The 24,045-nt window shown below is 40.4% G+C and overlaps 1 protein-coding gene across 3 annotated transcripts in view; it reads left to right on the top strand.

Annotated features, from left to right (window-relative positions):
• Positions 1-3,015: 3,015 nt before the first annotated feature.
• The window catches only part of GNAI1 (G protein subunit alpha i1), an 89,149-nt gene continuing 68,119 nt past the window's right edge, over positions 3,016-24,045 (top strand). The window contains exons 1-2 of one of the 3 annotated variants that reach the window (XM_060304740.1): positions 3,016-3,169; positions 3,672-3,840. In XM_060304740.1, the coding sequence (XP_060160723.1) occupies positions 3,723-3,840 (118 nt within the window). In that variant the 5' untranslated portion in view covers positions 3,016-3,169; positions 3,672-3,722. Of the gene's footprint in view, positions 3,170-3,199; positions 3,299-3,392; positions 3,578-3,671; positions 3,841-24,045 lie in introns of those variants that run through there. The other 2 variants (XM_030834286.3, XM_030834285.2) reach the window with 2 other exon arrangements.

The following is a 24,045-nucleotide window of genomic DNA, read 5'->3' as shown; positions in this document are numbered from 1 at the left end:
CAATATAGTTGCTTAAAACATATGATGTCCATAAGGGAAAACAGTACTCTGAGGTAGATTGCTTCAACATCTGTATATCAATTTCACTCTCTATAAAATAGATGAGTTAATACTATTTTTTCCACCTGCTTGACAAGGTTGTTGAATCATATCTTTCAACATCATAATTATGTAAATTGTTAATTTGAATGATTCTCACCACCTCATATCTGGACTATTAACACAATCCACTTGCTGGTAACACCACTTGTTTTGTTGGGTAAAAGCTTTTTTTTTTTTTTTTTTTTTACACCTATTACCCAGCTCAGGAGAATGTAGGGAACACTTAGTGTCCGTTGTAAAAAAGTCCACCTCTTCACCTTAACATTTAAAGCTCTCTTTCAACTTTGTGCCATACTTCCTATCATTCTTTACAACCAAACTACATTTTGATTATAAAACAACTGTTATTTCCATCATGTACTTTGCACTTAACCCTTTTAGCTGATTATTCCTCTTAAAATATACCCTGTTATGAAGTGAATGTTTGTGCCCCCCTCCCAACCCCATTCATTTGTTGAAGCCCTCACTCCAGTATGATGGAATTTGGAGGTGGGGCCTTTGGTAGGTAATTAGGTTTGGATGAGGTTATGACGGTGGGGCCCCCATGATGGGATTAGTGTCCTTATAAGAAGAGTGAGAGAGAATAGAGCTCTTTCTCTCCACATAGTGAGAGCACAGCGAGAAGGTAGCCATCTGAAAGCCAGGAGGAGAGTCCTCACCGGGAAACTAAATTGGCTCATAATTTGATCTTGGACTTCTCAGCATCCAGAACTGTGAGAAATAAATTCCTCTTGTTTAAGTCACCCAGCCTATGGTATTTTGTTATGGCAGCCTGAGTTGACCAACACAAAGCCCTGGAAACTCCCCCTCAATTCCCAGTCATGTCTTCCTTCTAAAGTTTTTTCAAAACTTTCTCCTCTTGGAATTTCCCCTCATACTGCTCACTCCATTTTTCTGCATCCTCTCAGAAGTTTAGCTTCATAATAAAGCTAATTTTCAGTTCTTATTCATCCATATATTGTATTTTAACTCCTCACCGACTTGACAAATCAGAGGGGTAACGTGTACCATTCTGTTCAGCTTTCTTTTCTCCAAAACACAAGTTTTGTAGTCATTTCCACTAGTACTCAGTCATGATTGCTTCCTCTTTTCTTGCAGTTGGTGGTCCCATACTCCATATGGCGTGAAAGCTTATAGGAAAGACTCACAGATAATCCCGAGTGGTAATATGTAAACACTATGTTGAAAGCTCACTCTGTCAAGTTTAATTCCAGACTCTCTGATGAACATCAGCATTTAGACTGCCAAGAAATACAAAGAGGGTAGGAGGTGATTAAATACAATTTAAAGCTTGTTCCTTTTTGTTGGTATATTACAAAAGGCCATAGGAAAAGTTGAGGCAGTTCTTGAAATTGCAGCTCTTGAGCCCAGCAGTGTTGACTATTGCAGGAGAACAGGAGAGGGCATGTCCAATAAGGAGGAAACTGGCAACCTCTGCTAGCCCACAGGCCTTGCTTAGGAGACCCACTCTAAGGCTGTTCTTCCTGTAGCATCAGCTCAGCCTTACCTTCCTGGAAAACTCAAGCCCAGTTTTTACGAATGTTTTTTAGAAAATAAGACTTCCAGATGGTTGCTCTTTGGTTTCCATCAGAGCAATTTCCTAATTTTTGAACACATCAAAGATGATTTTCTTTGCTACCAACCCCATCTTATAATCAGTTAACATTTCCTGTGATGTCTATAAGGGAAAAGTGTAGTCGTACAAGTGACCGGGAGAGACCAGACCTTAAACCTATGCTCATTCATACCGTGCTGGGTGAAATGCCTCTAAGGGCCACAGAAGCTATTTCCCCCAGACCAGGTAGAGCTGGATGGATGGAGGATGGTCTGGATCAACTCCATCTCATTTCATGGGTGAGGAAGCCAAGGCCTGCAATAAGGAATGACATGCCCAGTGGCTTATGATTTACTAACATGGTCATAAATATTGGTTCAGAACTTGGCCTGGAAGCTTCCATGTCGCCCCAGAGGAGTTCAGTTAAGGTGTGGAGATTTGTTTGTGTGGGTGTGTTGTTTGGTCTTATTTTAAAATATGCTCCTTTTTAAAGCTTATCCATTCGAAAATATAATTACCCTGGTACTGTAGAGAAAATAAAACGTTTCTATTGTTTCAATCCTTTAAGGGTTGATTTTGTTTAATGCAAGTAAGAAATATCCGAGAGCAATCTAGCAGTAGACTTTGATGCCCCTGCGTTTCTGAATTCTCAGTCAATGAAAACATGTAAGCCAGGAATATGTCTGAATCTGTGGCAGGAGGGAATAGGTAGCAGCTGTGAAATCTGCGTCGTATGGAGAGGTTGGGCTAAGTGACGATTATGGTCTCTTCTAATGTTAAATGGCGTTCTTTCAAATAACTTTATCAACATGTATCTGTTATTTAAGAAAAACATTATCGTACTTTTCACATTGCTTTAAAAATTCTATTTCATTTAAAATATAAATATCTCTCCTATATCACTAAATATTATTCTATAACTTTTAATGCTGTAGAGTATCCCATCATTTTGGCAATCCTTGGACATTTTGTGGATAATTTTGAAAGTGGGATGAATGGACACAGTATGGAAAAGACTTTCTGAATAAAATTTATGGCACATAAAATTGCATGGATAGGAGAAAAAAATATGCTCTTTGATTCTTTATCTTACATTTTCTCAGGTTTGAGGAAATCCTTCAAAATGTTCTTTGCTTGTGGAAAGGGACGTGAGAGTGGATGGAAGGAGGGAGGAGAGAAGGAAAAAAGAAAAAAGCGGAAGAAAGTTGACCTCCTATCGTCCCCAGACTTTTCTGTTCCCCACTTTACCCTCTCTGCTTTCTCCACGGTTCCATTCCCGGCCCCAGCTCCCTCTATTTCCCTCACCCCTGAAGGCCAGCTGACACGCGTTTACATTTGGAAAAACCCTCGCGCGCCTGCCCGAGCTGGGCATGCTCAAACGCCCAGGACTGGCTTTTTTCGGTTTCCAACTTTGGCAGCTCTCCCACCCGCACCCCTAAGGGGCAGGTCCGAACACATCCCTGGGTGTGAGTAAACGGAAAGAAATTATCACACTCCCGCGGAGGAATTAAGGTAGGGGACCTCGCCGCGACGTTCGGCCTTCCGGGGGCGCTCCCCAAGGGCGCGCGCGGTCGCCGGCCCTCTGGGGCTGTGGAGCGCCGGCGTCCGCGGCAGCGTGGGCGCGCGCACCCGTCCGAGAGGGTAATGTCCGAGGGCTCGTGTTCGGGCGCGCGCTCTGGGAGTGGTCGCGGGGCGGCGGGAGGGGCGAGCAGGGGCGGGGCCGCGGCGGCGCGCGGACGCCGAGCAGCGCCGGGCTTCTAGAGGTTGCGGCGCGGCCACCAGCAGGAGGCCACCGGTGGCTGTACCCAGAGCCTGGAAACGCAAGACTTCGGGGCCGCGGAGGGAAGCGAGGCGCGGAGCCCGGCCGTAGGCAAGAGCTGCGCGGTGCTGCTAGCTCCTTTGCAGACAGCGCTTCCCTAGGTCCGTTTCGGAAGTGGGTGGGGGTGGTGTGGCCGGCGTCGGGAGGAATTCGAACGCCGGCATCCAGGAAGAAAGAATTCACCTGTGTTTCAAGGCAGCGCGCCGGACTTGAAGGGAGCGGCGGCCAGCTCTCGCTCCTGGCACAATGGGCTGTACGCTGAGCGCCGAGGACAAGGCGGCGGTGGAGCGGAGTAAGATGATCGACCGGAACCTCCGCGAGGATGGCGAGAAGGCGGCGCGCGAGGTCAAGCTGCTGCTGCTCGGTAAGGGCGGCCGGGCCGGGTTGGCGGACGGGGGCCCCCAGCCGGCCTGGGGCCAGGGAGTCTGGCGGGTGTGCTGGGCGCGGGCTCCTCGGCACTGGGAAGCCCGGAGGGGACGTGCCAAAGCGGCGGAGGGCTCGTCTTGTAGCGCCCGAGGATGCTTTCGGAGCGTGAGCTTGTGCGGCGCGGCGCAGAGCCGAGGCGGGTGCCCCTCTCCCCGGTCCCCTTCCTCTCTGTTCCCTTGGCTGGGGGAAACTCGCCCGCGGGGAGCAGGGGCTTCACTCGCGTGCCTCGGTGTGGATCCCGCCAGGAGCCGAGGAGCGGATCGCGAGGAGCCCCTTTTCTCTGAAGTTAGCTCAGCTTTGTGAAGATGAAAGGGCACTGGCTACAAGGAAGTAAAAGCACATCCCACCCTCCACCCCTCCCCCGCGCGAAAACCCTTTCTACAAGGTGTCGTATCGCGGTTGTGGTTTCCTCATGTCACGAGTGCCACGTTTTGTGAAATCAGTGCACCTTTTGTGGGGTCTCCGTAGGGTTGAATTGTGTTTTTCTGTTGAACTTCCTGTGGCGACTCAGTAAGTGTTAGGGGAGCACTGATTATATTTATCTTGCGTAAGGAAGTAGGCTATGCTGGACGCTGGATTTTTATTACGGTGGGGACATGGAAACCATCAAAGTTAGGTCACACTGGCTTCAAAAATGATACTCGAGCGGTGAAAACCGTTGTGAAAGGTGTGAGTGGGTCACATTGGACAACAGGATTCTCTTTTCTGCTGCCACGGCTTCAGATGAATGAGATTTGCCAGGTACACGCAAGGCTCTGATTTGTTCTTAGTATTGTACTCCTGGTGAAACGCTCTGTGGAGGTCTTTTGCAGTTGTTTGAAGGGAGGGAACGTAAAAAGAGTAAGCCAGGATTTTGATTAAGGGATACATTAGGAAAATACCCGCAGCTTAAGATTTGTTGATGTGTGAGTTAGGGTTTTCTTTTGTTTGCATCCCCGTACCCCCCAAACACACCCTGTAGGCAGTGAAGTAGGTGAAAGATTTCTCAGAATCTTTATTTGCACTGGCAGCGACTGCTTTTATTTTTGTAACAGTTACAATAAAACAAATACTATCGCACAAACCTGTTTTCGGTAAGCTTCTGTTTCATTGGTTTAATGACTGCAGGAAAAATGGTGGGTTTTTTCTCCATTACTAGTAGGCTTAGAAGCAGCAAACTTGGCATGACTAAAAGTAATAATGATCTGAGTCATTCTGCAAGTAACTGTGAAATAACTTTGCATTTTAAAGACCTGGTGGTTTTCTGCACCCCCGCGCCCCAACGTAAATCTTTCTCAGTTAATACTGTTTACTTAGGTTTTTACATTAATGAGAAATATTGTCTTTTGAGGAAGTCAGTGTATTTTAGCGTATTGAGCACAGAAGAGACACACCTTTGTATAGAAACGTGTAGGTCCTCCTCTTCCGAATTCAATGTGCTTGCGATAAAAATGGAAAAAAGGGTTGAAAAGTTCTTTTCCTGCAGTTTCTGCACTCCTGCTCTGTTATATTATTTCAGTGTGTTGTGTGACTCTGAGTTTGAGTCAGCCATCCACCATGTTTAAAGCATTGGAAAATGAGTCCTCTGGTGGTGTTTTATGCTTTACATAGATGTCTGTTAGAGAGAGATGGCCTAGGATCAAGGTCCGACAAGTTGGCTTTTGCTTATATTCAGAAGAGATCAGTGTTTCTCAACTTCAGCACTGTTAATATTTTGGGTGGAATAATTCTTTGTTGTGCGGACTGTCTTGTGCATTGTAGGATGTTAAGCAGAATCTTTGGCACCCACCTTTTAGATGCCAGGAGCAGCCCCCATCCACTCGTGACCCAGAAAAGTCTCCAGATATCCCCCAAACGTCCCCTGGGGGCAAAATTTAATCTTGACTGAGAATCACTGTTCTAGACTAACAATTAAATATACTTCAGTGTGTAACACAGAACCCAAAGTTGCATCTCTACCACGAACTATAGTGAGAGCCGTGAGAAAGGTGTGGCAGAGTTGCGATTTTCTCAAGTTAGGGAATTTTTTTCTCCATACCAATAACATTAGAAAGCTTTCACAGTGATTTACAAATCTTCAGGTAACTGAATTTCTTCAGCTCTCTTTTCTAGCTTTAGTCTCTCGCTGTTCCCTACACCTTTTCTCTGTAGAAATTCCCGTCACCGCATCCCTGTCTTGTTGGCCCAGCAGTCATCCTCTTTGTCTGTCTTACTCCCATTCTGCTCTACCCTTTTGCCCAGAGCTCCAGCATTCTAGTTCCTGTAAACAGAATGTTGGCTTATTCTTGGAATGTTTGAAAACATTTTTCTTTTTCCTAGTTTGACTTTAGCAGTGGAGGGTTGACCTTTGGTTCCTTTTTGGAGGTTTAAAGTTATACGTGTAAGGAGCTCAGTGAAATCAGTCCATGTAAAACACGGCAACTGAATCAGTTGAAATGTGAAATGTAAAATGGTCTCTAGGTAACCTATAACCAATGTCAATTCTGTTTACATCAGATTTTCCTCCTCTTCACTTATTTTTTTTTTCTAATCAAATGATTTTTTTTTTCATGTAAGGTATACAGCACATTTAAGATGGTATAGTAAATAGTTCATTGTATTTCATTTTTCTTAAGGCATGTGTTGTCATTTTAGACATTGGGTTGAGAGATTCGGGTATAAGACACATACAAAGATTTGGGCACTGGATGTCTATTTTATACATATATGTGTATATATACTATATATGTAGATATATGTGTATATATATATTGTGTGTGTGTGTGTGTATATATATATATGTATATATATATATTTTTTTTAACTCAGAGATATTTCACTATCCTTATTAGGAGCAGTGAATTAGGCCTTAAAAAAAAAAAGAGGACCTAGTCTAATCCTTGACCTAAAGGAAATCAGGTCAGGGTTTGAGTGGTTCTAAAGATTTAGCTTTCAGGCTTTAGTATTAGAATAATAATCCTAAATAATGAAACTTATTTTAATAATTAAAGTTTTCTTTCCATTGTATATGGCTGATTGTCTCAAGAGAAAACATTTATTGTTATATCTTTGAGGATGTTACAACTTATCCTTTTAAGGGTATAGCATTAGGCCTAGGTTGTTGTTTCAGTGAGACTACATTGTACATATGGGTACTTATTAAATATCTTACGGTAATTTTCAAAGATATATGAGGGTAGGGTACATGCAAGTAAAATTTTTATGAATTAATTGTTCTTAAATTATTTCACTCTGGAGTTTCTTTTTCTAGTTTTTGAAATTTATTTAATTAATTAATTTATTTATGGTTGCATTGGGTCTTCGTTGCTATGCGTGGGCTTTCTCTTGTTGCAGCAAACGGTGGCTACTCTTTGTCGTGGTGCACAGGCTTCTCACTGCAGTGGCTTCTCGTTGCGGAGCTCGGGCTCTAGGTGTGCGGGCTTCAGTAGTTGTGGCATGCGGGCTCAGTAGTTATGGCTCACGGGCTCTAGACCACAGGCTCAGTAGTTGTGGTGCAGGGGCTTAGGTGCTCCGGGGCATGTGGGATTTTCCCGGGGCTCGAACCCATGTCCCCTGCATTGGCAGGCGGATTCTTAACCACTGTGCCACCAGGGAAGTCCCTTCACTTTGAAGTTTTGCGCTTGTATTCTCCTTTACTCCTCCCATTATCCTTCCTTCCACCCATTATCCTTCCCTCCACTGAACTCATCCCCACAAACAAACAAACAAATACAAATCCATATTCTTTATCTCTTTAACTTCTTAAAATGAGGTGAGGAACTGGATCCCTTCTGCTTGGTGAATATTTTTACATTGCTACCACCCACCAGCTATTTGAGAAACTAAACCGTTCATGTTTTTGGCTTTCTTTAAACTTGCCCTGTGACTTGCCTAGTTGAGAAATTCTGGCATTGCAGAACTTTTGATTTTGCATTGCTTTAGCCGTTTCCTTAGAGTTGGCTCAGGACCTTAGATGTCAGAAAGCCCCTTTCCTTGAGTGAGTGAATGGATATGGTATTTCTACAGGGGTTATGTGCTTCTCTCTCCCTCACCTACTTTGTATTAGCAATTACTTTACTAGAAGCCACAGGTGGTGTTAACATATGTTTTGAAAGTGCTGGTTTTTCTGTATCTTTTGTTTTTCCTTCTCACTTTTATAGTTCAAGTTCTCCTCTGCCTCTGGCAGCCTAGTTCCAGTAGACTTTCCTGCTTCTGGTCTTTGCCTCTAGCCTGCAGTAGGTATCATGCTAATGCCTTGCTCGGAAAACCATTCTTGACTTCTCCATTGACTGCAGAATAAAAACTTTCTCCTGGACCTGGCTTCCCTCTAGCCTCATACTCTTCTCCTCAGGGCACCGTTCTTCTCCAAACAGGAATAGTTGGCATATGGCGGAGCACATTTGCACTCTGGTTTCTAGTGTGAGTTAGCTTTATGCCCCGCCTGCTTCCCGCACTAGCGTGAGACTTCAGGGGCAGGATCTTTGTAGGTCATCGTAACAACCCTTTCCTTTTGTCATGAGCATATTTAGTTCTTAGTTATGTTAACATCTTGTGTAGGATTAGGATTTACCTAGAATATAAACCTTATACTTTGCCATTTTCAGTATTGATGGGAATGTAAACAAAAAGGGAACAGTAAAAGTAAATGACAACCAAAGTAAGCGTGCGGTATCTAAAAGTAAGTTGTTTGGTTTAAGATTTTTTTTCATAGTTATAAGAACTTTTCACAGTCGTTATATTTATTTGACAGGTTAGATAAATTCAAGAAAATGACAATGGATATTCATTGGAGGAGGGTCTTCTATGTTGTTATAGTGTTATAGTGTAGTGTCAGTCCTTAAAATAATTTCTTTTGGTAGGGATAGATCTCAGGTTTTTTTACTCTTTATTTTTGGCCTCTTAGCTATAAAGAGCATGAATCTTGTTAACTTATCAATGATAGGAAATACAATACCTACATTATAGGATTTAGTCGAAGATGTTATTCAAACCTGAAAAAGATCACTGTAATTTTTAAGACAAAAATTGAGTATCCAACCACGATCTTAATTTGTATTTTCTTATGCATTTCTCTCTGCCTTGGAAAATTCAAGATACCACAGATTCACATGGGAGGACCTGATGTATCTGTCACATTTCTAGGACGCATAAATTTCTTGGTCACATGTTCTGGCACGCAGTTACCCAATGTCTGACTTCCCGGAGTGTGACATTGCTGAAGCTCAGATCCCGGATGGCATTTGAGTTGAATGAGCTAAGGTCAACTGCACCTAATCTTGGAGCGCTTAGGCTGCTTTCTGTCGTAATTTGTTAAATACTAATTAAAAACTTTAACAGAAATAGGGTTAAAAATCTTAACAGAAATGGGGCAAAAATAATTTAAAAACGAAATGTTTGTTACCATAACTTATTGGCTTAAAACGATGCACAATTTATTAACTTTACGTTTCTGTAGGTCAGAAGGTTACACCAAGCTAAAATCAAGGTGTCAGCCGGGCCGCTTTTCTTTGCGGGTTGTAGAAGAGAATCCGTATATTTGCTTTTTCCAACCTCTGTCTAGAGCAGCGGTCCCCAACCTCTTTGGAACCAGGGACCGGTTTTGTGGAAGACAGTTTTTCCACGGGCGTTGCGGGGCGGCAGGGAGGTGATTCCGGCGGTAACGTGAGCAGTGGGGAGCGGCAGGTGGAGCTTCACTGGCTTGCCTGCCGTTCACCTCCTGCTGTGGCCGGGTTCCTGACACGCCTCAGACCGCTCTCGGTCTGCGGCCTGGGGGTTGGGGACCCCTGGTCTGGAAGCTACCTGCTTTCATTGTCTCCTGGCCTCTTCATCTTCAAAGCTAGCAATGGCTAGTGGCGTCTTTCTCATGTAACATTACTCTCCTGTCTCCCTCCTTCACTTCTAAGGGCCTTTGTCATTAAGTTGGGCACACCCAGATAATCCAGGATAACAGACTCATCTCAGGATCCTTATCTTAATCACACCCGCAAAGTTCCTTTGCCGTGTAGGATAACATGCTCATAGGTTCCAGGGACTGGGGCCATGGGCATCTTTGGGGGCTATTGTTCTGTCTACTTTAGTCTGCTCTCATGGAAAATGCACTTATCCTATCCCAACATCTCCCAAAGTCTCATCCCCTTACAGCATCAACTCAACATCCAAAATCTCATCCAGATCTCAGAATCTAACTCTGGTATGGGTGAGATTCTCCATGTAATCCATACTGGGACCAAATTTCTTTCTCTCTGTGAACCTGTGAAGCTAGAAAACACATTACCTGCTCCTAGAATACAGTAGGAGGGCACAGTGATAGAGCCGGCAGAGGATACCAGTTATAGTCACTCTCGTTCAGAAAGGGAGAAAGTGGAAAGAAAAAGGAGTGAGTATTCAGTCCTGTGCACTTTCCAAACTACTTTAGGTTTCAAGGCCTACAGATAGTCTTGGTGACGCTGCTTGAGTTTCTGGCCTCTGGACTCTGCCCTTCAAGTCATCCTTCCTTTTCAATCAAAGGTAGCACATGTTTGCAGCAGAGTAATGTTATCAGCCTGTTTCTTGCCTGTATTATGGTGATCTGACAGCATTCTTTCATTTTGTACCCTTTTTTTTTTTTGAGTTTTATTTTTTATACAGCAGGTTCTTATTAGTTATCTATTTTATACATATTAGTGTATATATGTCTATCCCAATCTCCCAATTCATCACACCACCACCACCGCATTAGGTACTCTTTTAATTTATCTTTTCCTCTCCCATTTTACTATAATCGGTAAGAAAAAATCAGGCCACGACTTCAACAATTTGCTTGGAAATCTCCTTGTCTAAATATTTAGATTTATAGTTTACAAGTTCTGCTTTCCACATAACTGCAGGACATAATTCACTTATGCTTTGCCACAAAATAACAAGGATCCTTTTTCCTCTAGTTTCTAATAATATGTTCCTCCTTTCCATCCCAAGTCCTCACCAGCAGCACATGTAAAGTCCACATATCTACCAACAGTCTGTTCATGACCGTATTTAGTGTTCTCTGCCATGTTCCTCACTTTCTTTTGAGCTCTCACCAGGGGAGCCGTTAACATCTGTGTTTTTAACAGCGTGTCAAGGCAATCTAGGCTTTTTCTATCATGGTCCTCAAAATTCTTTCAGCTTCTACCCATTGCTTAATTCTAAAGCCATTTCCACATTTTTAGTGTTTGTTGTGGCAACACCCTACTTCCAGATACCCTCATTGATACCTCATGTATAAATTTAGGGAATGCATAACGATGGTTATTTTATATTCTTTGGTCCCTTATAATTTATGTGACTGTTATGGTAATAGCAAAACCACCAGTTTCTGGTGTTTCTTATTGAACTCATGGTATTTCACTTGAGGATTAGTGTGAACGAATAAGACTTTCCTTTGTTTGCCTCCTCTTCAGTGTAGTTTTTCCTGACCATCCAGTCTAAATTAGTCTTCTTTGCTCTCCCTTCCAAATTAGACCGTTTTGAAATCATCTTGTGCGTTTACTTTTTGATTGTCTGTTGCATCTCTCCATGGGGATTGGCTCGTCAGAGCACGAATCCTGTCCAACTTGTTTATCACCTAATGAGGTGGCACGTACTAGTCTTTTCATAAATGGTAATTAAATGAGTGACTAATTAAATGATTAATTTTGAGTAATAGTCTTTTTTTATTTTTGTTTTTTTTAATTTATTTAATTTTTTATTTTTGGCTGCGTTGGGTCTTAGCTGCTGTGCACAGGCTTTCTCTAGTTGCAGCGAGCGGGGGCTGCTCTTCATTGCAGTGCACGGGCTTCTCATGGCGGTGGCTTCTCGTTGCAGAGCACAGGCTCCAGGCACACGGGCCTCAGTAGTTGTGGCACGCAGGCTCAGTAGTTGTGGCTAGCAGGCTCTAGAGCACAGGCTCAGTAGTTGTGGCGCACGGGCTTAGTTGCTCCGCGGCATGTGGGGTCTTCCCGGACCAGGGCTCTAACCTGTGTCCCCTGCATTGGCAGGCAGACTCTTAACCACTGTGCCACCAGGGAAGCCCCTTGAGTAATAGTCTTTTAAAGGGAAAAAGTTGCTACATTTTCCTTGGGCTTTGGGTAATTTTAGTAAATTTAGGCCCACTGTATCCCCATTTATTTATATGTTTCTTAGCTTGCTACTTAGAGTAACTAAAGCCTACTACATTATTCCTAACAGAGTTCTGAAAAATAAAATTAATTTGGAGGAACAAATTCTTGCTGCATGATCAGAAAAATATTTTGACTCTTGGTAAATTAAGTGGTGGAGTGAAACGTGATTTTTGTATTTTCTGAACACATTGTTTTTAACAGGATTGTTACATTGCTACTCCACATGTTATTTGAATGCTTTGTTGTTCTGAATGCTTTCTTAATAACAAGGCATTAAATATATTCTCACAACCATATCTGTCCTACAGGATGATGCGATTATGTGTAACTCTGGCTTTCTGGAGTCAGCAGGGCACTCAGAAGCTCACCATGGTCTGTTTATGTCTTGCCTGTCCTTTTTTTTTAAAATAAATTTATTTATTTATATTTTTGGCTATGTTGGGTCTTTGTTGCTGCGCATGGGCTTTTCGAGTTGCAGCAAGCCGGGGCTACTGTTCGTTGCGGTATGTGGGCTTCTCATCGTGGTGGCTTCTCTTGTTGCGGAGCATGGGCTCTAGGCGTGCGGGCTTCAGTAGTTGTAGCACGTGGGCTTCAGTAGTTGCAGCGTGCAGGCTAAGTAGTTCTGGTGCGCAGGCTCAGTAGTTGTGGCGCATGGGCCTAGTTGCTCCACGGCATGTGGGATCTTCCCGGACCAGGGCTCGAACCTGTGTCCCCTGCATTGGCAGGCGGATTCTTAACCACTGCCCCACCAGGGAGGTCCTTGCCTGTCCTTGTGTGGTGAGAATTGTCATTGGCGGCATTTGTAAAGTGTCTTTCATGTTTTTGGTATCCAGTTATGTCTTAAGTTTACTAAATCCTTAGGAGAATTTACAGAGTACTTAGGGAAAGAAAATGTGTGCATAAAGATAACTCCTTATAAGGGAAAATGGGGAAGAAGTGGTATAAACAGATACCCGGGGACATGAGCTGTAATATCGGAGTGTGTATTGTTGATCTTGTGGGATGAGGGTGTAGGTAGCATGCCTCTCAGAAATTAAGCAGTTAAGGATCTGTCCATTGCCATCATGTACTTCTCTCTCTCTTTTTTTTTTTTTTTGGCCGTGCCTCGCGGCATGCGGGATCTTAGCTCCCCGACCAGTGATCCAACCCGCACCTCCTGCAGTGGGAGCGCGGAGTCTTAACCACTGGACCACCAGGGAAACCCCTTCCTGTATTTCTGAGCAGACTTTTGGATCCTGATTGGTTGTAAGCTCTGTATTATACAGAAACCTGCAATCTAGAGGAGACTTTGCCATCTATAGTTTAGTTTTCTTACTTTTTCCACATATAAGGAACTTGGGCTGTAAAATGTTTTCCTTAAGACCTTGGGCAAGTTATCCAGTTCTTTAAGCGTCAGTTTTCTATAAATTCCAGATAATAAATGTACCTACCCTATAGGGCTGGGGACAAGGTAAGCTAATGTATCTACAGTACTTTGAGCAGTTGTACCTGGCACAAGTTTTTATTAAATATAAGCTGTTAATATAAATACTTTAGAGACTCTTTTCGATCAGCCCTCCCTCCCTGCCTCCTTGTGGATAGATCCATTTATGGTCATAGACATTAAATCCTTTAGTTGGCTCTTCTTAGCAGAGGGTGTGCACATAGCAAAGATTTCAAAAAATATAAAATCAATTGTAATTACTAGTTTCTGACCCCACCACAGCTTCCTTCTGGGGCTTGGATTTCTGTTAACAGACTCCCCACTGTGAATAAACCAGGTAAATATCTGTGCTAGGTTAAGAATTCTATAGAGCATGAATTTTGAGTAATTAGAAAACTTTACAAATGATTTAAAAGTAATTTCTCTCCATTTTATTACCCATTTTTAGAATAAATGCAGTAATTTCCTGCAAACTTTCCTTTTATCTTTCTTGAAAATAAAACACAGCTGTTGATATAAGTTATGAAACATTGAGTTGACTCAAATGAATGTGCCGTTTATCAGGGGAGCTTATGATTATTTCCTACAAATTTTAAAACTTTTCTGAAACTCCTTGTACTGATAAAGAGATTACTGATAAAACTCCAGAATTACAATGAATTTACTTTTAAAAGAGAAGCAACATCTCTTGAAAAGTGGTCGTAACCTTGAAATAGAAACAAGCATTGAATCTGTGACAGTATTTATGCCTTTTAATAATTTTTCAAAAGAGTCACTTAAGACTTAGCCTTGAATTACCTGGAATTCCTCTGTTTACCTTGCCTTTCTAAGGTACCCTCCAGATTCTTTTTTTTTTTTTCTGGTAATATACTTACCTAATGTACATTATATTTTTTCTTGTTTGGGCCTGTGCCTTTTATTTGATAGCGTTTCATGTATTTAAGAAGCATGCAACCTGTAAGGAAACCACATTTAAGATTAATATAATATGATAGGAGTTAGAAGAAAACTGCCTTCTGATCGGTAGTTCTGAAGCTAATCTTTTGAAGCATAACATATTTCTATGCAGTTTGAAAACTGATCCACTTAGTTTTCACAAACTGAGCACGTCAATGTCATCAGCAACCATGTCAAGACATGCCTGCAAGAGATGTGTTGTGACAGTACAAAGCGGTGATGCCGGTCAGTTGAGTTGCTGGAACTGATGAGAAGGTGCCCCCCCCAACTCTAGGCCAGCGCTCTGTACTCACCCCCACTCCTTCATCCCTTCTTACCCTCAGGACCTTCCCATCCTCCATGATTCTCTCTACCATCTTCACGCTTCTTTAAAGACTCCTGTGTCCTGCTCCGTAAGCATTCTCAAGACATGCCCAGCATTAAAAGTAATAAAATCCAGACAAAACTGTTCGTACCCTCCTTAAATAATTTTTCATCCCACATTTTGTGATCTAATCTTTTCAAAATATTAGGCTGCATTCCCATCTTTTTCACCTTCCATTCAGTCTTTAAACTGCTTTTTATTTTAAAGTTGTGGACTTTTCCAGTGGTACAGAAGTATTGGGAAATATCACAGACACTCATGGAACACACATCAATATATTTTTTTAAAGAGATAGTATCTTGTGACTTTTCTCTCTCCACTGGAGTTTCTTTTATAATTAGTTTGGGCTTCTCATTCTAACTTCTCTCTCTCAACCTCTCTCCTCTCTCCTGCTTTTTTCTCCCTATTTTTTGTGTGCTACTTAGATATGTCCTAATTACCTTCTCTCTTCAGTAATCAACCAATGTGCCTTTTAACATAATTGAGTCTTTATTTTTAATGCTGACATTTTTATTTCTAGAAACTATTTCTAATCTTTAAAAATAGTTTATTGTATTTTCTATCTTTTTTAAAAAGTAACTTTGATCAATACTACACTTACTTCATAATCTCTTTGCAAAAAATAGATTTTTTGAAAAAAAAATCTTGCTGTTCAGCTACTTGTAGGGTCTTGACTGTATCTCATGGTAAGTAAATTGTATCCTCTTGTAATTTTTTTTTGTGAGCATATTTTAACCAACACGTGGCCTGTGTGAATCCTGGGCACCCTGGCCTGGCTGCAGTTTTCCTTTCAGTCCTGTGGGTGGAGGGTGGAGGGCAGGTTTATTTCTCATTTACCTAACATGGTGTTCCAAAATTGAAGGCATCATCTCTCACCCACTTATTAGCACTTTCTCCTTCTTCCTGTTTTCTTCTTCTTAAGCTCCCGGCACCACCAGTCCTTGACTTCTTATTTGTCTTCACACCGCATTAGTCAAAATCTCCATTGACTTTATTTTCTAAATATTTTAGTTATTTCCCTGCCTTACTTCTTATCATCCAGCAGCACTGAACTTATTTATTCCTGTGCTGTTTTTTTGCCTCCCTCCACCCTTTGCTCACGTGGTCTCTGCTTAGGTTGAGAAGGGAGGCTCTTAGCCCCCTGAGTGCTCTGCTTTCTGCAGCCCCTCAAGCACGTTGAAGGTTCTGAGTTGCATCGATTCTGGGGCGGTGCCACGGTGCTGGGGGAGATGAGCTCAGGTGTTCTCTCGGCAGAACTGCACGTCTCCGCCAGGCTGCGTGGATGTGTTGCTGCCCAGGCGACTTTCTTCTCCCAGGATCCCAAATAGGCCCCTTTGCCTTTAGCCATCTCCTCATCCTCTCTCACGTACCATTCACCCCTGAAACTTTGGCCCAAAGAGGAGATCAGGATAGAGGTGACTGCCTGCCTCCTTTATCCCCATCTGCCTTCTGCAGTTTGCTCCTAGGCCACTGGGTCCCTTGTGGCTGCCAGGGTTACAGTCTTGCCATGTGACGGCTGGAGAGTACACCACTTGTATTCAACCATTTGTATCTAGATGACACTAAGGTACTCTGTCTGCCTCTTTCCCCTTATTCATGTACATGCAAAAGATAAAAAAAAACCACAGTGATTTTCAAAGTATCTCTCGCATTACATTCTCTCTTATCCTTTACATTCCTGCTCCGAAGTTGGTTTTTTCCAGTTGTATGTTCTTGCTGCTCCATATGTGCTCACCTCGTTTTCCTAAAGCAGCTCTTCTTAAACTTTTTAATACACACAGAAATAAGTTGGCATCTTTTAAATGGGTTCTCATTCAGTAGGTCTGGAATGGGGCCTGAGTTGCTGCATTCCTCACAAGCTCAGAGGGGATGCCTTGGCTGCAGACCCCCAGTCCAGTCCATACTTCGAGAAGCAAAGACCTAGAGGTGATCCTCCTGGATCTTCTCCATTTATCCATTTCGTAAGCATTTTTCAAGACTTACCTGGTCTTTGCCACATTCATGAAGCCTCCCATAACCTTATTAATAAAGTATTTAAAACAGTGCCTTGCACGAAGTAAGCACTCATTATGTTTTATACATTCACATGTATGTACACACATATATAATGCCTACCCACTTAGTATTATATAGTTAACTTCTGATGTTAATCTGGAACCTTGTTTTTGTAGGTGCATTTTGAGAAAAAACTATTTGATGTTTTCTTGCACGGAAACATGCGCTTCCTGGAACATGCGCTTCCTGGAAAGTGATCAAAAACTGTAATTAGTGATAATGAATCTTCTGTGTATTTAGTAAGAATTTTTACAGTGGATTGCTTCTTGTGATGATATGATTATTCAGGTCAGGGTGAATGTGACCTTATAATAATGTTTTTATGGACATTTTCATCTGGTAAAGTTCATGATGAAATTCCTTTGTTAGAAGTAAGTAAAAGATGGTTGCAAATTCGGAGCAAGTTTATAGCCATTGCTATTTGTATACAATCTCAGCTCTCCTAATCTATGTGCACATACAACACATTTTCCACTGCCCTTAAAAGGGAATTCTGATCTTAGAAAACTATCCGTCACATTAATATTTACTGACAGGGACCTACAAAATGTGATTAAATATAGCATAAATGTTCTATTACTTCTGCTTTCATCATAGTATCATTAGTTGGTTGGGCTTACTTTAAGTTAGTTATGACATCTGGTTCTTATGAAATGTGTAAATTCATTCAACAAATATTTATGGAATGCCAGCCCTATGGCCGGCATTTAGGTATCTGGGAATGGAAAAATCTTTGGGAAGAGGAAATTCATTAGAGAAAGTATTCTTTAAGCATTTTACTATTAGATAAAAACAATATGGTTATTTTGGCTTGTTTCGTTATAAGTTTAAGTATAAAACAATGGGTTCTGGGTTTCTTCCACTCTGCTGTTTGTCTTAGTAAGCCTTTGTGGTAGATCGTTTTAACTTTGCTTTAGATGATTGCATTTTGTACATCAAGTTGAATTTTATTGCTTTTTGCCAAAAGCTATTAAAAAACTTTCAGAGCAGAGAATAAGTAATGAGCTCCACAGTAACTTACACTGTGCACATAGTGATGCTTAGTGTAATTTCAGAACAAACTTCCTGAAATGTTATCAGTCAACAAATGTAGCCCATGGTAGTTTTAGCAGTCACATCTGAAATAGCTGAAGCTCTAATCTAAGAAGTATACAAAGAGTGTTTATGAAAAATATGAAACTCTAAACAGACGCTTCCTAGTAGCTACCTTTTGAGAGTCAGCTGAACTTAGGCTTTATAATGCACAGACTTGTGTAGATTTTGAATTTGTTTGGGGGGGGTGTGTGGATGTTTTTGTTCGTTGTGGACAAATGTTATTTTAAAAAACAGAAGCATTAGAAAATTCAAAGAGAATGAGTCTGTCAGATATGCAACTTATTTTTTCTGAATAAAGATAGCAAATGCCATGAGGAATTTCTAGAATGGATCCATGTACATGGGGGAATAAGTTGAGAGTTGGACTTTAGTATTTTAAGAATCATATGGTATTCTAAAAAATAATTTGGTATCATGGTTTCATCTGGATTCTGAAAGTTAAGATTAGGTATTTAGATTTTATGGCAGTTTTAATCGTTAAATATTATGTGGATAAGTTTGCAACCAAGAAAGTCACCTTATTTGATAGAACGTTTTGAGTACAAATATAGAGGTATAATTACTTGTCATGTGTTTCCCATATAAGTAGTCTGTGATTGAAGAAAAGCTGGTTTTTAGTAATGTATATAGCATTTACATTTGTTGCATTTTCACAGTTTAGTTTACTATAAAGTTTCTAAAACTTGATGTATATGTCTTAAATTGGAGCAGTCAGCCAGAGCACCTGAGTTATTAAAAGTACTCTTTGAATGCATTTCTTCTGCTAGTATTGGATTATATAATATAGATCCAAGATTGTTTCATACTTTAATGCAGTCTACTTTTACAGTTTCAGTATTGAGATTTTATAAAAGATACATTCTTCAACTTTCTTGGGCGTAAAACGTCCATAAAGTGTTTTTTTCTTCCTTCCTAGCTGTTTCTCTAATGTGATATTTAATGTTTATATATCATTCTCTTAAAAATAAATTGGCATCTGTGCTGATAGGTATAGTAAATATCTGACATGATAAGTGTGTGAAGAATACTTCTTTTTTTAGGTGGGGCTCTTTATGGGCTAGGGAGTGATACTCCTGAAACCAGCTCTTGCAAAGAAGGCATCATTATTGCAGAAGACTCAGAGGAAGCCCAAGGCTCAAACTCTTTAAAGCTGGTGTGTCAGGAACCAAGACTGGTGCCTTTGGTTCTGGAGCTGCATGACATTGCCTCAGTGACTTCCATCCAGCCTTTGGTTTCCTCATTCCTAGAGCTTTTAAGTTCAGCTCAAACCCCTCTCTGCCTCAAACCCTTAATTAGTTTTCCAAAATCAGACAAATCACCTGCCCATCTCAGCTTTTTCCCCAAGCTGTGGATTCATAGGTCTTTGGTAGGTGAATATTGGGCTACCTTTCGGTCAAGTGCTCACTCTTCTCTGGGCTAGGCAGCTGTGGTGTGAGAGTAGTGCAGGGTCATTGAGGCTGCTTCTCAGTAAAGCCAAGGAAAGGGCTGTCAGACTCTGTTTATAAAAAAAAAAAAAAGCATGGTGTGTGCTTCCAAATCCTTTATATGTGCACTTTGGACATTTGGGAAAATAAACCTTTGAGTAAGTTTCTTCTCTTGGTGCACTTTTTAATTTAATTAATTAATTGGCTGCATTGGGTCTTCGTTGTTGTGTGCAGGCTTTGTCTAGTTGCGGCGAGCGGGGGCTGCTCTCTGTTGCAGTGTGCGGGCTTCTCATTGCGGTGGCTTCTCGTGATGCAGAGCACAGGCTCTAGGGCTTGCGGGCTTCAGTAATTGTGGCGTGTGGGCTCAGTAGTTGTGGCTCACGAGCTCTAGAGCGCAGGCTCAGTAGTTGTGGTGCACGGGCTTAATTTCTCCGTGGCATGTGGGATCTTCCCAGACCAGGGCTCGAACCTGTGATCCCTGCAATGGCAGGCGGATTCTTAACCGCTGTGCCACCAGGGAAGTCCTCTTGATGCATTTTAAACAGCTGACATAATTGTGTGTGTGTGTAAAAAACTGTTTGTCTTAATTGTTTACCTGTCATTAAATGTTTTCTGTAAATTTCAAGTGCACTGGCTACATAATAATCCATTTTATAGATCTGCTATGATTTATTTAATCACACTAATCTTGAAAATTGAGATCTTTGAGTTTTATGATCAGGTATTATGCTGAGATGATCATATTTTATGCATATATCATTGCCTGTATTCCTGATTATTTCCTTAAATTACTGGCTTAAAAGGTTTGAACAGCTTAAAGTCTTTATGTATACAGGTAAATTGCTTTCCCCAGTTGTTCAGGTTTGTACCCCTACAGGTGGTATGTGAGGCTGCTGTTTCACCTCACACTCATTAGCATTGAGTATTCTCATAAATACTAAAGTACTAAATTGAATAAAATGGCTTCACATTGTTACTTTAATCTGCAATCTTGGATGTACTAAAAGGCAGTAGAAGGGCTTTCTGTTCTAAAGAAGTTAATCTGGTCCATTTTGAGATTCATCAGAACCTGTCCTGTAATACTCTGCATACTTTTGCATATATTTTTCCTCACTTGTGTGCTTCTTTCTCGATTTTGCTTTTTGACATACATTGCTTGTCTTACTTCAAGTTAATAAAAAGATTGAGAAGTGTTTAAATTGTTAGACCATATAACTATGCCTTGATATTTTTATATTCACTTAGTTATATATGCCTTCAGGATATACAACCTAAGAACTTTTTCTTATACTATACTTAGTGTAAGTATACTTATACCAAGAAAAATATTTTCTGCAATATTGTTAGTAGTAAAAGCAAAATTTGGAAATACCAGAATTTACTCATCTTCAGGAGTGAATAAATAAATGAGCAGGAATGAATAAATACGAGTATATATTAAAAATGAAATATATATACAAATGAAATCCTATCCAGAGAAAGTGAGCGTATGATGAATCTCAGTGATAATGTTAAGTTACACATGCAGTTCGTTAAATGATATGCTGTATGGCACATCCACGTAAAGTTAAAATCTTCAGAACCGTTCCAGATGTTTATAGGTACACACGTATATAGCAAAGTATGAAGAAATGCATGGGGAGGATAAATATCAAATTCAGAGCGCTGGTGATTTCTGAGGAGGGAGAGGGAAGTGGATGTAAGAGAGGTGTGTAGTGCTTTATGTCTCATGCTGGATGCACTACACAGGTGTTGATTCTCTTATTTTCTAGGTATTTCTGTATGACTGAAATATTTCATAAGTACACAGAAGTTTTGTTACTGTAGGCTAATTCATGTCAATTTTGGCATCCTCTTTCTTTGTGCTTTCACATCTGTTATTTCCCAAGCCTTGTTTACTCTCATTTCCATTGCCTTGTCCGTCATCTTCTTTTTTCCATTTTCATATAAATTAGTCTGTTGTAATTCCTTCCTACCTGGACTTCCTACTCACACACTTTCTGCACTTCATTCTAAATGAATCCTCGTGAGTGACAGCTTTCATCTCATCAGTAACTGCTCAGAAGTCTTCAGTAGTTGTGATTACTGACAGAATATCCCCCCATTTATTACTTTGGTAATCAAGAGCCTCTGCGGTTTGGCTTCCACCCTGCCTTTCCATATTTCCCACGATGATCCCTTGCCAGTCTCTGAGCACTTCACATACTTTCCCATGTTGATACCCTTCCTCATGCTGTTTTTCTTTCTAGGAATACCCTTCCATCCTTACCTATTTCCAGTCCTGCCCATGTATGTTCATGAGTAGAGTTTGGGACAACTTTCGTCAAAATTGAATAATATCTGGATCCTTAACAAAGAGGAAACAATTCTTATAGATTTCTAATATTCCTAATAATATTCCTAATTCTATATTCCTATAGATTCCTAACAATTCTTATAGATTCCTGATTTAAATGTATTGCAGTATCACTTAAATATATACAATTGTGCAAACCTGTAATTAGGTGTAAAAAATCATGTTTCTTAAGCAACCACAAAGCAACTCTTAAGCAACCACAAAGCCAAAAGACTTACAAACAAAACCATGTATACAATTGTCATTAACATTATTTGTTCTGTGCTGGTTGTGGTATGAGTCAGGTATGTATCGCCTTTGCATTTGGCATGCCTATGCTACCGGATGCCACAAAATGTCCCAATTCTCTCCTCCCCCTTCTGTAATTGAATTATTGGAAAACCCTCATTTCTGTGGTTCTCCCACCTTCATTGGTATAAATGCTTCGCTGAGGCATCATCTGTGATATCATGAATCATAAGGCTCCATAGTGTTCCCACCAAGTGGCCTAATTTTGTATGTGAAAAAAAGTATATCTAGACTTCAATCCAGGTATCACCAATAAATATTAAATTAGCTACTATCTGCTGTGGGCTCTGTCAAGTGTATGGATCCATACACACATCAGACGTGGATCCTGCCCTCAAGGAGTTTAGTGGTAATATAGAGCAAAAGGAAACGTTATTTATAGGAGGAATAAATGCTGGGTATTTGAACATATATAGGGAGACACCTGGATTTCAGATTCAGAGCTGTTCATTTAATAGCCCTTAAGCTGTTAAAGGATACAAGGAAAAATATTAGGTCAATGTGTTTATTTTGAGTTGCTTTCTCTACTTTCATATTTATGTTCTTCATTCTCCTTTCATTGCCTCTCTTCATTTCTTTTTCATGGACCTGTTTCCTTCAGTTTTCTAGAACTAAGGAAGGTAATTTTAACCTCATGTTACAAAGTAGGAAATTGAGGCTTATACTCGTATGTAATCTGCCCAAGGATATACAGCTAGCAAGTAGCCAGGCTGGGTCTTGGATATCTCTTGATCACATTCCAGGTTCTTAACACTCTTCACATACTGCCTGTCAGTACTTTCTTAGCTTAGATCTAAAGTAAACTACTGTTCTGTTATTTCATGTGGGTTTTTGCATTTGTGAAATTAAAGGGTACATTAGGGGGACAGGGCTTGGTAAAGAGCAGACATTTAGTAAATGTTGGTTGAATAAATTAACAATTATGCGTTACGTTGAAAGAATTAATAACTATAATTTAAAACACCAATATTAACTGATATGCAAAATGAGATGTTTTAGCTAGATATTTGTTAAGGGGAGACTAAATCATACATGTTCATTAAAATAGTGTCAGTGTTGAGTGTGAGAAACCAACCTCTGGATCTAATCTCGGGTTAGTGTAGATTCAGTCTCATCTCTTCCATCTCCAAATCTAGAGCCGAAGTATTTCAAATGAAAAATTAAATTTATTATTTTTTAAAAAACTGATAAAACTAAATATCCTGAATCTTTGAAGAAAGAGTTAATTACACTTACTATACCATATTTACTAATTTTACTATACCATAGAAAAATTATGGGCTATTTTATTTTAGAACGACTTTTTTCTACATCAGTGACTTTCCCATTAACCAAGGTAACTAAAATACTTAATTTTTAAGAATATGCCACAATGTAAAAATACCCGTCTCATTGACACAGTGGCCCCTGCTTGGTAATGATGGAGACTCTAAGAGGGCAGATTGAATAATCAAGCCTGTCATGTCTAAAGTACACCTCAAGAAGAATCAAAGTATTCATTTTAACTTTGAGTTCCTTTTTTCTTTGATATAGGCATAATACACAGTTTTACATTTTTAGTTTAAGGTTTTGGTTATAAAATGTATATCTTAAAAATTGGTAAGCGTAGTTCATGCTTGTATTTTTCTAACTTTGTAAGTATATTTGAACACTGGTATGTTTAATTATCAAATGGGAATTAAAACCATTTCCATTTCTGCAGGTTAACCAGGAATAACCTGGTTATTTTTGCTCTGATTCTGTATAAGAAAAACAGTGAGATGATTAGTATGTCAGAGGTTCTAGGGCTAGGATGCTTATTCCCTCCAGAATGCTAAAATCCTGTAAATATATAAAGGAGTGTTTCTGGTGAGCCTATTTTGAGGGGTCCTATTAGTTAATGGCCTTAACATTCTGAAATATGGCCCTAGATACTTTACTCCAGAAACCATCAAAAAAAGAGATACATCCTTTGTTCCATGGTCGAGGAGAGGAAAAAATTTTTAATGAGCTGAAAGTAATACATTTTTTTCCCCTCGCGTTTAGAAGATTGTCTAGTTTTCTTACTCTCAATTTTTTGTGACTTCTATTTTGTTTCCTTTAGTATAATTCCTAGAAATATTTCAA

The sequence above is a fragment of the Globicephala melas genome, chromosome 9, assembly GCF_963455315.2.
Source record: "Globicephala melas chromosome 9, mGloMel1.2, whole genome shotgun sequence".
NCBI classification, from domain to species: Eukaryota; Metazoa; Chordata; class Mammalia; order Artiodactyla; family Delphinidae; genus Globicephala; species Globicephala melas.
Note: the sequence above shows the minus strand (reverse complement) of the source record. Positions and strands in the feature narration are given on the sequence as shown.